This window comes from Trichechus manatus, unplaced genomic scaffold, assembly GCF_000243295.1.
Source record: "Trichechus manatus latirostris isolate Lorelei unplaced genomic scaffold, TriManLat1.0 scaffold00092, whole genome shotgun sequence".
Taxonomy (NCBI): domain Eukaryota; kingdom Metazoa; phylum Chordata; class Mammalia; order Sirenia; family Trichechidae; genus Trichechus; species Trichechus manatus.
The window spans coordinates 6,050,940-6,069,056 of NW_004444028.1; the positions used below are offsets into that span (position 1 = coordinate 6,050,940).

At 40.6% G+C, this 18,117-nt stretch overlaps 1 protein-coding gene across 5 annotated transcripts in view; it reads right to left on the reverse strand.

Annotated features, from left to right (window-relative positions):
• VPS8 (VPS8 subunit of CORVET complex) overlaps positions 1–18,117 on the reverse strand; it is a 227,130-nt gene that overhangs the window by 120,220 nt on the left and 88,793 nt on the right. For all 5 annotated transcript variants that reach the window (XM_023736800.1, XM_023736796.1, XM_023736798.1 and 2 more), the window contains exons 24-28: positions 16,224–16,275; positions 13,919–13,961; positions 11,976–12,048; positions 11,263–11,382; positions 4,691–4,762 (exon numbers count right to left, since the gene is read on the reverse strand). In XM_023736800.1, the coding sequence (XP_023592568.1) occupies positions 4,691–4,762; positions 11,263–11,382; positions 11,976–12,048; positions 13,919–13,961; positions 16,224–16,275 (360 nt within the window). The remainder of the gene's footprint in view (positions 1–4,690; positions 4,763–11,262; positions 11,383–11,975; positions 12,049–13,918; positions 13,962–16,223; positions 16,276–18,117) is intronic.

The window sequence follows — 18,117 nt, forward strand, 5'->3', positions numbered from 1 at the left end:
ACTGCATGTGTCCAGCGGGGAGCCAGGAGAGTGACTGTGAAAACACAGGGAGGAGCAGCTGCAAAGACACAGGACAGAAGGCTGGGTAACTAACACGCACGTGACCGCATGCGTCCAGGGGGGAGCCAGGAGAGTGACTGTGAAAACACAGGGAGGAGCAGCTGCAAAGACACTGCAGTGAGAGGCACAGGAAAGCACTCACTCGGGTGCAGAAGTGCGTGGGCGGCGGGGGAATAAAATGGGACAGATTTCCAGCCTGACAGGCAGGTGGGATGACAATGGCATTTAACAAAGGGACAGAATGCAGGAGTCTCAGAGGACGTTCATGTGTCGTTTTGGACTAGCTGAATTTATGGGGGCAGCCCTACAACAAATTAAAATATGCTACCTGTCCCATCTACTAAAAAGCCTTCAGTTCCCTCCTTCCATCCTTCAGAGATAAAGCGTAAGATCTCTCCTATTATAAAACATTCCCTGAGGACCTAGCTTTTGGTCTCCTTTTCTTAACTTTGCTAGCAGTATATCCCTTTCTCTTACCCTTGCTGCTTTGAGTCCAGCAATCACAGCTTGCTCAAGTACACAATTAATCATTACTAGAGTACGACAACGAACCCTAGTGGCACAGTAGTTGAGGCGCTTGGCTGCTGGCTGCTAACTAAAAGGTCGGCGGTTCAAACCCACCAGCTGCTCCTGGGTGAGAGACATGGCAGTCTGCTTCCATAAAGATTTAGAGCCTTGGAAACCCTAGGGGGCTGTTCTTCTCTGTCCTGTAGGGTCACTATGAGTCAGAATCGACTTGACGACAGTGGATTTCGTTTGGTTTTAGAGTATGAGGATATTTCAAGTTGTAAACTGTATCTACTTTTAGGTATATCTAAATTCTCATTTATAATATTCAAAAAGCTTTGATAGCTTGACAATCTCCCGTCATCACTCTCTTTCAGCGTGCAGGTCCCTTTTCGTGGGCTCAACTCTTGAGGCCCAGCTAGTGTTCTTCTTTGCCTTCAGCCCTTCCCTTCGTTCGATTAAGTAGGAACTCCTTAACTGTCTGATCCGAGATGCACCTTCTGTGACATCAGTTCTACCTCACAGTCATCTCAGCAAGCGTCTAACTGGTTTTCATCCCAGAAATTCTGGTTTCTCTCTCCATTTCCTCTCTCTGACCAATCTCAGAGGCCCTGCTTAAAACGTTTCCGGGTAATCTTGTACAATGTAAAAAAATCACCTGTTTCTTCACCTCCATGTCTGTAGCTCCTTAGCACACACAATGCCCTTGGTTTGATGCCTTGGTTTGATCACTGTCTATGTCCTACTGTGACTGGCTCCTTCAAAAGTACACTGTAACCAATTACCGCAACTCCATCACCAGACACAAGAAAATAATCTCAGAAGTTCATTCTTCACCGACTCAATGTAAATGCCGTTAAAACAACATACAGAAGTACCAATTCACCAACAAGAACAGTGTAAGTACTTATGGAGCTTTAGTCTCTTCATGTAGATCATTCTTGCCATTTCGTGTAGCTTTAAATTCAAATTTCATCAACTTGCAAACATTTCCTGAACGTCTACTAGGTCCCAGGCAATGTGCTAAGTTCTGGGCATGTTAAAACAATAACCAAAAAAAAAAAAAAAAAGAAATTCTCACAGTCTCCACCTTCAAGAAGCTCAAGTCCAGGAAGGAGAAGAGATGCGTAGGCAATGACAGTACAGTCTGTGTTAAGTGCGGCATCAAGTGTTACAGAGAAGGGAAACTAATCAAAACTGCACGTGTGGGAGAGATTCAGCAAGAGTTTCTCATGGAAGATATCTGAGTTAAAACCCTTTAGTTACCAAATTTTCATTTAAAAAATTTTTTTTGATGGCATGATTTTTTCACTATTGGAATGCATGCCTACTAGTTGAGTGTGTTTACCTCTTTGTTTGGTAATACGAATTTGGAGTCCTGGTGGTGCAGTGCTAAGAGCTACAGTTGCTAAAAAGGTCAGCAGTTCGAGTCTACCAGCCACTCCTTGGAAACCCTATGGGGCAGTTCTACTCTGTCCTATAGGGTTGCTATGATTCAGAATTGACTCGAAGGTAACGCATTTGGTTTAATATGGATTTTAAGAAACATGATCTGGTAATATAACCCACAAATAAGGCTAGTGGCACTTTGGTGCCACTGATGTATGGTATGACAGTATGCCAATGAAATGTATAGTAATAATTTTTTGCGGGCACCTTTCCATTAGGTTACATGGGGGAACCTCTGGGTTTCCAATTATGACACAGAAAAACCAAAACAAACCCATCAGTGCTCCCTATCACACAGGAAAGCCATAATTATGCTTGCAAGCCTAATCTCACAGAAATAAAGGGAAAAAAGGCAAAAGTTTCCAAAAGTAACACATCCAGGAAGCATCACCTAATAGAATGCTCAATCTACACAACAATGAGGCTCCAACTCCTGTCTGCTGAGCTTCACACATTTCAAAAGGGACCCACCTTGATGCTAAATGCATTAGAACCAGAGTAAGGTCCACCAAAAAAACCAAACCAAACCCGTTTTCGTCGGGTCCATTCCGACTCACAGCGACCCTACAGGACCGAGTAGATCTGCCCCGTAGGGTTTCCAAGGAGCGGCTGGTAGATTTGAACTGCCGACCCTCTGGTTGGCAGCCAAGCTCTTAACCACTGCACCACCAGAATGGCTGGTATACCATTATAGCAATGATAACGAAAGGGTTAAGTCTTGCAAAAAACGGTAGAGAAAGGGAAAGAAAAGGCCTGGAGGGCTGAGAGAAAAGGCATGTGAAGGGCATACAGTGATAAAGAGGACACAGAGAGGTCAGCGAATTCCAGTAACTTCGTTATGGTTGAAGAGTTCATTATACAGGACGTGTGGGGGTGGCACAGGGGAGCAGGTATAAAGAATTCAGGGAACAGAAAATACAGGAAGACTGTGAACATCAGGTTAAACAGTTTACATGGCTGCGGCCAGAACTGCTGCTTGTGCTCCAACATGTCTTCCCTTCTGTGCTTAGTAACAGCTCCTCATTTTGTAGCTAAACACGTGATCACCCAGAATACAGACTACATTTCTCAGTCTCTTTTAGCAGCTAAGGGCCATACATCAAAGTCCTGGTCAATATGATGTAAGCAGAATTATACTACACAAACTCTATGAAGTTTCCTTAAAGAGAGGAAACACTTTATTCTTTCTGAATTAATGTTGGCTAGAATGCAGATGTGATGGCTGGAGTCTGAGCAGCCATCTTGGACAAAAAGGCAGAAACCATGTGCTAAGGATAACAGCAGTAAGACAGAAGGAATCTGTATCCCTTGTAAGTCTGTGAAGTCATCCTACCAGATCAGGCTTCCTACCGCCAGACTTATATGAGAAAAACAAATTCCCATCACAATTAAACTATTGTTGTTTTGAGTTTTCTATCATTCACCGCAGAATTTAATTCCAGCTAATTCAATGAGCAGCCATAGAATAATATTAGGTAGAGGAGAGGCAAGATTACAAATTAAAGGAGGGCAATACTGGAGACAGGGAGACCATCCAGGAAGGAACTTTGGATTCTAGCTGAAAATCATCCATACTACTCACCTAGTATGGAGCTGAAATTATTTGGGAGTTTAGCGATCCTATTCTCATATCTAAGGAGCCATGGTGGCACAGTGATTAAAGTGCTCGACTGCTAACTGAAAGGTTGGTGGTTCAAACCCACCAGCTGCTTCGTGGCAAAAAGATGTAGCAGTCTGCTTCCGTAAAAATCTACAGCCTTGGAAACTCTATGGGGCAGTTCTACTCTGTCCTATAGGGTCACTATGAGTCGGAATTGACTCTCGATGGCAACAGGTTTGATTTTTTTTTTTTGGTTTATTCTCATATTTACCACTGCTTATCTTACAAGGTTAACAGACAGTTCAAATGAGATAATGTATATAGATGTGCTTTGAAAATCATAAAGAAATAATGTACATGTAATGCATTACTGTTATGTACAACTTTTAATTTTGGTTTCCAAAAAAATGTCTTCCTAGGTTTGGGTCACTTTAATCAAAAGTCATTTCTTGTCCAAAGTAAATTAAAAGTCATTAAGTGGAAGAAACTTCCATTTCACAGCCAAATGAACAGAATGAACACTTCCGGGATTTAACTACCCGAAGAAGCTGGCCTGATTGAAGCTGTGCAGGAGGGAAGGCAAAGACCCTGTCCTCATTCTGTAGCAACAGCACAGATCTCGAAATAGGTGTGGACTGCATCCAGTTAGGATCAGGCGAGGATGGCCATCTCGGAGGTCTCCAGTCCTTCCTGGGTGTCACCACGGCCCTGCCTTAGCAGCACAGGGATGGTGGGATGAGACGGCAGAAGATTCTTCACGTTAATTATTTTTTAAACCACTCTGAAAAGTTCGTCTCTATTATTGCAGGCAATCACACTAATAAAGCAATTATAAAATGCATTTCTCAAGGGTGGTACCCTGTATCCTGCATAAAGCTGACATACGTTAAATGTTTTCTGAAGGAATGATGAGCATTCCATTCAGCTCTTGGGGACAAAGGCACCATAACAAAACTTTAAAATATGACTGCAACACATCACTTCACTAAATAAGAGTATTTTAAGACGTGCTGTGAAATAATTCAATTGTCTTCATATAAACATCACTAAAGCGTGTATCCCTTCAATACTTACTTTCAACAAAATATCCACAATTCGCTGCTGATATTCCACAGCTTGCTTGTCATTTTTAAAATCTTCAAAGGTCTAAAAGGGAGAAAGAAATTTTAAAAATAATTATTACTTTCAAATTCTAGAAGGAAACAAGACATTAAATTATTGTTAATAAAAATCCAAGTAAATTCCCAAATAAGATAACCACTCCTCCTCAGGTTTTTCCTTAAATACCTTTAATAATGAGTTATTTCTAGTGAGTTAAGTAGAAACCTACAGCATTTGATATCGCATGCTATTCAGAGACTTAGAAGTAGATCAAAAACATAGAAATTGAGTGGTTATCATACAACCAAAAAGTGATTTGTGAAAGGAAGTCAAAGAAAAAGAGAAGGAACACTAATGGCGGGAGACAATTTGGGAGAAAGGGCTTGAGACAGAGGAATGGAACACCACATGCTCAGCCACTCAGTCTATGTTATTTGGAAATCATAACTGAAATGCAGTTTCTTCACTGCCGTGAAAAATAATCCTCACGATTTCCATCACAACTAAAAAGAAATGATGTTCAAAGACAGGTATTTTTAAAAATTATAATGGTAAAACCGTCAAACTGTTCAAATTTTTCAAGCCTATTTACAAAGAATAGGTATCCTATTCTAAAAACACTGCCAAATAAAGCACTTTTTATTTTCTGTGCCTGTTAAAGTAGAGCAAATATATTTTGAACAGAACATGCACCAATGTAAATGATGGCATGGAATTCTGTCTGGCAGTATATGGTAACCGCATGTCATGAAAATAACTAGTATAAGTAGGATGCACGTATGAAGGAATTGAAATTTTATCCATTATAAAAAATTGAAATAAAAATATTTATTGAATAATAAAAACGATGAAAGACTTTAAGATCTTTCCTATCGCTTCTGCTAAGCACATTAAACTCTGAGGAATGTCTGAAATCCACATAGTAATAACTTACTGCTTTTTCCTTAAACAAGAAAACAGACTACTTATTGTCCCAATGGATAAAAATGGTGTTTTGTAACCATCAACTTTCAAACTACATCACAATGACATTCACATCAGACTGTCTGCTGTTCTCTAAATGTACCCTCAACTCCCCCAGCTTCTTCCAATGCACCTTTCGTTGCTTGTGCTGTTTTCTGATTAGCATGCCCTTCTCTTCCGTCTCCTGTCTGGCACACAGTAGGCACGTAGCAAACAACTGTTGAATTGTCTAGTTTGATTATTTACAGAGAAAAATAAAATTTTAGAAAAATCTCTTTCTTTAATGAGACTGATTTGCAGTTAACTAGCTGAGAAATGCTGAAATGAGTTACCAAGGAGACTGTAGGAATTCTCAGTCTGGAAGGCTTCAAGAGAAGACATCTTGACATTTAAATGGGTGAAATATGACAGGCAGATGGCCTAGGAAGTATCTCAGCTCCCTCTTCTGGTTTATAAGAAACACACACACACACACCAGGCTGCCAAAGTGAGACGTCACTCCACAGGCACAAACAGAAGGTACTAGCTGCTAATACAAGTGCTGTTCAAATCCAATACGAAACCATGGAGAATTAACATACGCGTTTTTACAATTACAGCAGTGACAGCAAGTAAAAAAAATAATTTTCCTACCCATTTGCCTTTTGGCAGCACGTATTCACCGCTTTGAAACAGATACTTACAGCTTGTTTCAGGAAGCGTGATCAAGTGGTAATGTACTACAGTGCGACCATTAAGATACACACGGTGACATATTCTGGTCTACTTCACAACTGCCACCAAAACGGCACATCTTTGTTAGAACACAATCATTCTGCAAAGACGCTTCTGATCATACAAAGCTCGACAGAGGAAAAATATGCAAAGATGTTGTAATGGGGAATAACAGTTTTAGAAACACAAAGGTAGACCTAAAATTCAAGTCCAAGGTCATCTGTGAATTTGGTCATAAAAACTTTTCTCTGCAGTCTCTTAAAAAATTATTATGGGGTGTCTGTGGCATAATGACACTCCTTGCCATCGAGTCGATTCCGACTCATAGCGACCGTACAGGACAGAGTAGAACCGCCCTATAGGGTTTCCAAGCAGCGGCTGGTGGATTCGAACTGCTGACCTTTTGATTAGCAGCCGTAGCTCTTAACCACCGCACCACCAGGGCTCCAGTGTAACAATAGCCAGTTAAATCGTAATCCAGGGTCACAAACTTGTTCTGTAAAGTGCCAGATAGTAAATATTTTAGGCTTTGCAGGCTACATGCGGTCTCTGTTACATAGTCTTCTTTTTATTTATTTTTTTTACAACCCTTTAAAAATGCAAAAACCATTCTTGGCTTGCAGAGGTCAAATGGGGCTGGATTTTGTCCACAGGCTGTAGGTTGTGGGCCGCTATCCTAATATTTTCACACATCCCTCAAAAAGGCCCTGATATAATAAAAAAGAGCAAAATAGAATCACTCACAATCCATGATAGTGGAAAAAGTCGGACAACAAATACCTAAAACTTTTAACTTACATATAAGTGGGAAAATAAACATCCCAAATTAACAGAGTTTGCTCCAAACCCCTTAACACAAAAGTCAGGATGGGATAATGCAGAAGAAAGGAGGATGTGAAAAGTTTCTATTGGTAGCAGAAAACCATCATATCAAGTACAATTCACCTCCGGAAGAAAAGAGGGATCCATCCTGGGTGAGGAAATATTGAGATCAGATCTGAGACCTGGTGAATCAGAGCACTGGCTGTTAGGGAGATACAAGGTCAGGACAGTTTGGATCAGAGGTAGCAGTGTTGGTAAGATATGGCTTTTGGGATAGACGGAGGTACCTTGGAATGGGGAGATATTTCTTGGAGGGTTAGTGGTAAAGAAGTGGTGAAGGTATACGGTAAAGAAAGAAGTGGATTAAGATAAAGTTCTCTGTAAGATAAGGTAATGTCAAAGAACGAGGAGATGACGAAAATTCAAAAAAAAAAAAAAAAAAAAAAAAACCCTGTCGTCAAGTTGATTCTGACTCATAGCAGAACTGCCCCATAGGGTTTCCAAGGAGCAGCTGGTGGATTCAAACTGCCGACCTTTTAATTAGCAGCCAAACTCTTAACTACCGCGCCATATTTAAAAAATTGTACTTTATCGTAGTAAAATTAGAAGGCACCTTTGAACTAGGAAAACAAGTCATTTCCTCCCTCCTTCCAGTAAGATCACCTACTATTGCTACTCCAGAAAAATCCAACAAAGAAAAGGAGAATAAAAACTTTTCAGCAGATGAAGACACACCAGAATAAAGCAAAACAAAACTATCTATAAAATAGAGGTAAACTATACCAATATCCCAACAGGTACTAAAAATTATTTAAACAATTACAAATATAAAAGAATATTACGAACCAGAAACTTAAGAATTCAGAAAAAACATGAACAGGAAGATTGAAATAAGACCTGGCTGAACTTAGAAAAGAAAGAGCAAAGAAAAGACAAAGTCATCTCAGAAATGAAGACAGGATTACAAGGCACCCAAGAGAGAAAAGATATGATCAAAGGTGTAGTAAGAGCAATACAGAACATAAATGAAAAGAACCAAGACGATGAAATCGAAATCAAGAAGTAAAAGAGATTAGAGAAAAGGTGATAAATATAGAAGATAAAGAAGATCCAACATACAAATGACTGGAGTTTCTGAAGATGAAATACAAAATAATGGGAGAGAAAATAGACAAATCAACAATTCGTTTCTCTCAAGAACTGATGGAACAAGTAGTAGAAATTAGCTAGGATATGGAAAACCTGAACAACGTTACCATCAACTTAACCTAACTGACACTTAAAGAACACTATGCAACAACAGCAGAATGCATATTCTTCTCAAGTGCACTTGGGAACCTTTACCAAGATGGATCATTTTCCTGGGCCATAAAACAAGTCTCAATGAATTTAGAAGGATTCAAGTCATACAACATATGTTTTCTGACTATGATGGAAATGAACTGGAAATCAGTAAAAGAAAGATCTTTGGAAAATTCTCAAATATCTGGAAACTAAATAATACACTTTGAAATAACCCGTGGGACAAAGAAGAAATCAATAACAAAATCTGAAAATATTTTGAATTGAATAAACACAAAAACATAGCCTTTCAAAATTGTAGCCTACCACTAAAGCAGTGCTTAGAGGAAAATTTACAGCATTAAACACCTATATTAAAAAGAAAGGCCTCAAATAAGTGACCTCAGCTTCCATCTTAAGAATGTAGTCAACAAAGAGCAAAAATAAACCCAAAGTAAGCAGGAAGGAAATAATAAAGATCAGAATGAAAATCACTGAAATAGGGGGAAAAATAGAGGAAATCATTGAAAAAAAAATCTGGTTCTTTGAGAAGCTGAATAAAATTGATGAACTTCTAGCCAGGTTTATCAGGATAAAAAGGAGAGAAGATACAAAGTACCATTATCAGGAAAAAGAGATGACATCACTAGAGATTCTACAGATATTAAAATAGCAGGGGGATATTATAAACACTTTTTGCCAATAAATTTGTCAACTTAGATGAAATGGATAAATTTTTTTTAAAGATATAAACTATCAACCTCCTTCAAGAAGAAACGGAAACTCTGAACACTCCTGTATCTGTTAACTTAAATTTGTAGTTTAAAATCTTGCTATAAAGAAAACTCCAGGCCTAGATGGCTTTACTGGTGAATTCTACTGACGATTTTAGGAATAATAATATCTATTATTCACAAACTCTTCCAGATAACTGAAGAGGAGGTAATACTTCCCAGATTGTCCTACGAGGTCACCATTACCCTGATACCAAAACCAAACAAAACCTTACAAGAAAAATACAGACCACTAAGCCTGATGGACATTCACTTTTAGCAAACTGAATCTAAAAGGATACTACGTCATGACCAAGTGGGGTTTATCTCAGAATGCAAGGTTTGTGTAATGTTCCAAAAATCAATCAAGGTAATTCATCATACTAACAAACCAAAAAAGAACAAACATATGATCATTTTAATAGTTACAGAAAAAAGATCTGACGAAACCCAACATCTATTCCTGATGAAAACTCTCAGCAAGCTGTGACTGGAAGGGAAGGAACTTCCTCATCCAGATCAAGGGCGCTGACAAAACCAACAGCTAAAACCATGCTGATTTCTCCCCAATTCCTTGAACACACATTGCTGCCTTGTTTCCAGGCCTGTTTACATATTCTCTCCTTCTGTCTAGGATATTTTTCCTATCCTTCACCTGTCTGACTTTTACTCATCCATCCTTTAAGGCTCAGAATGGACATCATTTCATCCCAGAAACCTTTCCCACACCTCCATCAGACAGTCCTCCTAGGCGTTTCCACAGTATCCTGCACATCCGCTACGGTATATTCTACACTGTGCTATGATTACTTATTTACAAGTCTGTATACACTTCAGCCAGGGTTGCAGTCCCCACTTAGTAGAGTGCTTGGGATATATGGGCACTCAAATGTTTGTGAAGCAAATCAATGACTTCAGAGAGAGATTGTTTTGAACTTTACTATAAATCCCAGCATCATAATTCAAACATCAGCCATCAGCATACTTCCAAAAAATGTTCGCTGCTATCATAGCTTGCTAAAAAACGGAAATTAGGTACAAGTCTTTGTTGCTCTCTGTCGCTCTTTTTTGACTCCACCCACCATTTCCTGTTCTGTATTCCCACATGCCAGGCACCCAGTATCCTTACGTTTTCCTCTGTATGTCTAAACAACTAGACCTGGCTTCCGATTCGAAGTTTCTTTTCCCTTCTTTCTGCGTGATTAAAGTTACTACTCTGCAGTTAGGTTTACAAATTAAAATAATTTAAACTATAACATAATCTGAAGCTTAATCTTCTCGTGGTTACTTACCTTGTTGTTAGAAGTTTACTATATTATTAAATTTATAAAAGCAGTATACACTCACGAGGGAAATTTGTCCAATCTCACAGTAATATCAATATTAATAATTATTAACATTAGTTAATATTTAGGTGTGTGTGTGTGCTGTCAGCCTGCTGCTTCCATTAAACACTACAATGTAAGCATTTCACATGTTATCAAAAACTCTTTAAAAAAAAGCTATTATGCTATTTAATTGAGAAGATATATCATGTTTTTTTAACCATACCCGAGGGTCATTTTCACAGAAATCTGGCCAACCCAATCTATCTCTAATCAAACATGCACGAGGGTGTTTTTTAAGCAGAAGTGTCTGAGTTCCGTTTCAGCGCCAGTGATTTCCCTTATTCGCACCACCGCGTCTCCTTCAGGCCCGTCTCCCACACTTAGTATGCCAGGGAGTATAATTTATAACATCAAGGTTGCAGAACATCTAAGCCTGCTTTCTTTAACTTTCCAATGACCGTGCTTGAGAGACTGGGGTTAGGAGGGACGGACATCAGGAACCAGAGAGCATGTGGGCGGCACAACCAAGTTAAACTTTTACAACCTTGACTGCTACGGCAGAGGGGCTGCACTTGCATGAGGATTATTATTTCTCTTTCTTTCTATTAAAAAAATTATCACGCTGCCTCCTTTGAAAATACCGTAACATCATACTGTTTCTTACCAGAGCCAAAACATTTAGAAATTCTCTTGTGTCAAAATGCAGCAAAGTTCGAATATAGGGATAGATTTCTTCCTCAGGGGAAGCTTCTGCTGAGTGCAGACGAATTAGAAATTCAAAAACCTGCAAGTTAAAAAAAAGAAGAAAAAAGTGGTAATTTTCCTTTTCTGTCTTGCCTGACAACTATTTTGCTGAAGCAATGATTCCATCTGGATTAAATAAAGGCAGGCTGAATTCGGTTTAAATGGTCACTATGTTGAAAGTTCTATCTTAAAACCTGTCTCAGTTATAATTACTGACTTTAGGCTCTCTCCTGTATTAGCCTATAGCTCTTGACCCACATGTAATGCTCAACTAGAATTTCAGTGCATCTTAACAAGAGGTATGTTGTTGTTGGGTGCCATCGTGTCGATTCTGGCTCATAGCGACCCTACAGGACAGAGCAGAACTGCCCCATAGGGTTTTCTACGCGGAAATCTTTATGGAAGCAGATCACCAGGTCTTTTCTTCCGCGGAGTGGTTTGTTGGTTGGAACTGCTGACTTTCAGTTAGCAGCTGAGTGCTTAACCACTGTGCCACCAGGCCGCCTTAACAAGAGGTGATGGTAAAAATGTGGTGAAAACAGTACTAACCTGGTTTTTTTTCGTTTTTTTTTTTTTTAGTTTTCAATTTGATGATTTATTTATCAGGAGACGAGAATAGTCACAATCACTAACCTGGTTTTTGACCAAAGGAACAAGATCTTCAGGGATGTCACCAAGAGGATAGGCACGGCCCGCTAGGCAACAGCTAGAAGGAAGAATGAGGACGGACATTTCGTGACTTGTAAAGGGTTAACTCCGGGTAACACACTGCTTCTCAGAGCCTAGATAATAGCTGGATTCTTAACCAAACCCAGCTTTTGTCAGTTAGGTGAGGTCCAAAATCATCAAGCTATCCGGGTCAGAAAATGCAGGTGACAGGGATGGTGGTGAAGTAAGATGTCCTGTTGACGGGGTAGGGGCTTTCGTTTCTTCTTATTTTTCCTAAGAAAAACCCAAGCTGCACTCAAGGGCAAGCGGGAATGGGGAGGGATTATCTAAAGGCCCCAAACCCTGCAGCTAGCTAGAACCAGCAGTGCCCTGGGATTATGATTTACCTGTTAAGGGCCTGATGTTCTCAGAGGCATTTAAACCAGTGGTTCTAAGAATGGTGCCTAGAGATGAAGAGGGGACAGGCGAGCAAATGTCGGGAAAACATGTGCAACGCGCAGCCTTCAGGGAGAGTGAGATCTGGTGAGAAATTCACTCCACAGTTTTGCCTTCAAAGCAGAAAATGGCTAATGATTCCCCTTGTGCGGTGAAGTATTACAGATGTCTTCTGAGTATGTTCTGTTTTTCCTATTTTGGGGTAAGGGAGATTTTTAAACCTCTTTGAACTAGTCAGTCACTTTCAATGTTAGATTAGAGACGGGGGTTCAAGCATGTTCTAAGGAGTTTAATGCATAGATAATTAAAAAACAAAAAACAAACTCACTGCTGTCACGCCTGACTCACAGCAATCCTACAGGACAGAGTAGAACTGCCTCATAGGGTTTCTAAGGCTTTAATCTTTACGGAAGCAGATTGCCACATCTTTCCCCATGGAGCAGCTGGTCGTTTCGATCTACTGACCTTTCAGTTAGCAGCCAAGCACTTAACCACTGTGCCACCAGTTCCGTATAGATAATAAAGTACTAAGAAAATGATGTGGCATATACTCTTCTACACTAAAGAATCTATGTAACAAGCGTGAAACAGGGCTTGAAGTTGCCTCTGATGCTACACAGGAGTGAAAATGATGCTCTGTTAGGTTCTGCCACCTTCCTGTCTGCCTGCTTGCTGCCGGCCAGCCAGCTGTTTATCAGAAAGTGCTACCAGGACTCAGTCCTGGGTCTGTGCAGTCTACTGGAAAAAGTTCTGCTCTAGGAGTCAGAAGATAAACACTCCAGTGCCTCTGCCACTAACTTCTTCATGATTTAAGCACGTTGCGTGCACTTATATACAAGGTAGAGATAACATGTACTCCACCAAGCTGTCAGTAGTCAGTGCAAAGTATCACACATCAGGGGTTTCCAACCTCAGGACTATCAACATTTTGGACCAGATAATTTTCTGTTGTGGGAGCTGCCCTGTGCATTGTAGGATGCTTGGCAGCATCCCTGGCCTCTACCCCTAGATGCCAGTAGCATCACCCACCCCGAGCTGTGACAACCAAAAATGTCTCCAAACCAAAAACAAACCAGTTGGTGTCGACTGGATCCCGACTCGTGTTGACTTGATTCCGACTCACGGCAACCCCATGTGTGCAGAGAAGAACTGCTCCATAGGGATTTCAAGGCTTTTGGAAGACCTTTCAGAAGATTGCCAGGCCTGTCTTCCTAGGTGCCTCAGGGTGGGTTCAAACCACCAACCTTTTGGTTAGCAGTCAAGTGCTTAAGCATCTGCACCACCCAGGGATTCGCCGAATGTCCTGAGGGGGTGGGGGTGGGGCAAAACTACCCCTAGTTGGGAACTACAGCACTCCACGAAAGAACATTTAAAAATGAAAAGCATTATATAGATAAGAGATAATAGCAGCTCTAAGAACAAAGAAAAGAATTATGGAAGGAACACACACACAGACAAATAAAAATTCTTACCTAATATATACAAGAAGCTTGTTGCCCATAACAACTTGCTCATCTAAAATAGAAAGATCTTTAGCAATTCTCTCTCAAAACTTTTTCAGAAATAGAATCTTTATGTGAAAACAAAAAATAAAACTTGGCATTTAAGGTGAGGTAATATATTCTCAAATAACATAAAAATGAGACAGGACCACTTTAATTATTATTTTTAGAATTTCCTTTACATTCATAGACATAAAATCAATATGAGTTACTCAAGAAACAGATCTGAGGGTAGAGACCTATGTATTGGGGGTTTAACCACTAGCACAGGTCTGGGGGAAGGTGTAGAGCAGGCGATGAGTCATGGAATTACAGATCATAGCCAATTAATTAATGTTAAGACATAACTATAATTTCACCTCATTTATAACATGGATTCTCACCACCTACAGTACTCTAGGCCTGAGAAGGTCACTGATCTCAAAGAAGGGATTTATATATACTAAATGACTTCAGGGTCCCTTCTACTATTCTTGAGCCCTGGTGGCACAGTGGTTAAGAGCTCGGCTGCTAACCAAAAGGTTGGCAGTTTGAATCCAACAGCTACTCCTTGGAAACCATATGGGGCAGTTCCACTCTGCCTTATAGGTTCAGTCTCTATGAGTCGGAATCGACTTTACAGCAACGGGTTTGGGTTTGGTTGCTATTCTTCTAAGTTATACAATTGTAGAATTGTAAGCCTATTTCTTTGACTAAAACAATCAGAAATATAATTAGACCAAGATTTAGGCCAACGGGTCAAAGTCAACAGCATAGAGTAGGAGCATCAGAAATGGAGGAAGGGGTCAGGAATTCTTACGGTATACAGGTTTACAGGAATTTGTGGCTGGTAATGATAGTGAGCTGAAGTGTCTATTTTTGGTATATGAATATTGCACACAATGCAAACAAACGTAAATCTTTCATTTATCACTAATTTTTCGAAAACACTTCAACTCTGTGATGTCATTAGTGCAAATAAACTGGAATTGCTCAAAATAATATGAATAATTACATTTTGCATCAATTCCAAATATTCGATCCAACTCAACTAGCACGATACATTGTGGCAGTCACTTTACTGGGATGAACAGTTCATGCCTATTGGCTAATTAGGTAAATCCTTACTGTTATAAATCTCAGGTAGAACATGTCTGGCTCATGACATCCCTAGAGAGAGTTAAATACCCAAACCCATGGTCCTCGAGTCGACTCAGGGGATGGGTTGAACATTTTTCTGACCTTGGGTGACATGGTCAAAAATTCCTTTGGCTTTCGGTCTCAAACAGAAAAATGCTGTCTGCTACACATTTTCAATCAGTTGTCATCTCATGAATCCACAAATTTAGCAGCCGTTCCATCTTTTCCACAGTTTCGTCACGCACTATAGACGTTACTTTAGCCCTTTCTGGGGAAGCCTCAATGAACCTCCTCTTCCTTTATCGATGTTCCATGCTGCTGATTTATTAACGCTGAGCTCACGGCCAACAGCACCGGAACTCGTGCCTGCAGGAAGTTTGCCTAACGCACGTGTTTTCTCCACAAGCCCATCACTGGCTTCCTGCACGCAGGAACCCTAGACAGCACTTCAACTCAAATTTTTCGCCACTCTGTGCATGTCTGTGACTGACTGCAAAAGTGCCGCAAGTACTGATTCTGGGAGTGCAAATAAATTTTAGCCAGTAGGCAAATTTGCAAGTACAGAATCCACAAATAATGAGGACTGCTGCATAGTCAATCCATGGAATACCATTCATCGATAAAAAGGAACGAAATCTTAGTACATACAACAACACGGATGAACCTCAAAAACATTCTGCTAAGCAGAAGAAATCAAACACCAAAGATTGCGCATGGTATGACTCCATTTACACGAAACTCTAGAAAAGGCAACACCGTGGTGGCCGAAAGCAGATGAGTGACTGCCTGGAGGAGGACTGTACAAAGGGACCAGGGAAACTTTTTTAGTGTGAAGGAACTAAACCAAAAAAAAAAAAACAAACCCGTTGCCATCAAGTCAATTCCAACTCACAGCGACCCTACAGGACAGAGTAGAACTGTAGCATAGGGTTTCCAAGGAGTGGCTGGTGGATTTGAACTGCCGACCTTTCAATTAGCAGCCAAGCTCTTAACCACTGTACCACCAGGGCTCCAGAGTTTGATTATTGTGGTGGTTATACAGTTATATACAATTATCAAAATTCAGACTGCACACGTAAAATCGGTGAATTTTATGATATTCAATAACACCTTGAAATAAAAACGGGGAAGAAATTAAAGTGTGGAGAGCTGTTACCTGTGAGCGTCTTTCCTGCATTCAGCGGAGAAGTGATGACTCTGAAAAGTTTCTGCGTTCAAATTAACAGGAAAACAATCACCATCACTTGCAAAGATAGTACTTTTAGCAAAAGACACTCAAGAATCTTACACTCCTGACCACCCTCCTCTGACCCGATCAGACAGTCACTTGCTATCGAGATTAGACAGAAAAACTTTCAGTGTGAACGAACGCTATTCTGCCCAGGAAGGATCACGGAGAAACAGTCGTGGCCACTTTCCTCACGGAAAGAAACCATTTCGTCATCCCCGGTCAGGTGAAGGTCTTTGTTGAAATTACAATTTCTGCTATGCAAGGTATCCTGTAGGTTCCTAAAGTGCTTTATATTCTTAAAAAATGGTAAACAAAGCATTACTCTTACCTCAGAGGCAGCCAAAACTTGAACTAAGAAAAGATTTTAGGGGCTCTAGTGGTCATCTGAAACGTGGTAACACTTCCATTCTAGAAAATCTGGAAAATTTCAAAAGGCAGGAACAGCCCCTCCTAATTTAGACCTCTTCAAGCACCAAAATAGCTACACCTTTCAGCCCATCGATCTCTTTACAGGCAGAGAATTATCAGAAAGGAATTCTAGCAGCGCCTCACCTCCCGCTGCCAAAGTCTCCAAAGGAGTATTTAATAACAAACACCAAGCTCCCGCTGAAGCCGTTAGACCTGAAAACTAGTGTTGGCACAAAGTAATGGGACCACAACAGCCCAGTGTCCCACCTGAGATGTACAGGAACAAATGCAAACCTGACTGGGCGGGGGGACACACACAGGACAAAAACTTCAACAGCAACAATAACAAAACCCCAGCCATCATTTTATCAATGTGGTATGGATCAAATCCGAATCTGTTTTCAGAGATTATTTTGAGAGAAATTAGAAACTGCATTAACTCTTCGTCATTGTGGTTTAATAACGGGACAGAGAATGTTCTCTGCACCCAGCGAGGTACCGGGTCTCAGTGAGGCTGCGGATAACAGGTCTTCCTGCGCCAGAAAGTAGCTGAGATGTTCAAGTGTAAAGAACGCCTGGCACACAAACAATCAGGGTCAAAACCAGCGGGAGTGGTGTGTGGCACTCATTTTAGAAAATGGCCAAGAAAAGAGACGTGGAAACTAAATTGAGGGAGTTATGAATTAGAGGGTGTGATGCACTGAACTGCGTCCGCCAAAGACGCGTGTCAGCTTGGCTAGGCCATGATTCGCAGTATTGTGTGGTTGTCCTCCATTTTGTGATCTGATGCGATTATCCTAGGTGTTGTAAATCCTAACCTTTGTGAGGTTAATGAGGCCGGAGGCAATCTACAGGATTAAGCTGTATCTTAAGTCAATCTCTTGAGATATAAAAGAGAGGCTCGACCAGAGAGACAGGAGGACCTCATACCATCAAGAAAGAGGAGCTGACAGACAGAGAAAGGCTTCCCCTGGAGCTGACGCCCTGAATTTGGACTTCTAGCCTCCTAAACTGTGAGGTATTTCTGCTATAGCAGCACTAGATCCTGACACAGAGGGATACTCACCCTACCACACTAAATGTGCTCAAAGAAGCCTGAAACGTCACACAACGATTGCTGATTTAATAATGCTGAAGGCAGTGCTGGACAGTCATTCAATATGCAAAAAACCTGACTGGATGCCTTCCGGCTGGCCCTTCTGAGCCAAGAAACTACCCACAGCAACAGTGCAAGGGGCTGGGGGTACTACACACAGGTGTAACCCAGCATCCACAATTCTGTCTTCAAGTTTAAGGCAAATAGCCAGATGAATATGGGGTTTGGTTCTTTTTAAAACAAACCCGAACGCTTTTTAGATGCTCATTTCTAAGGGCCAAGGGAATAAAAAATTGTAACAAACGTTACAAATTC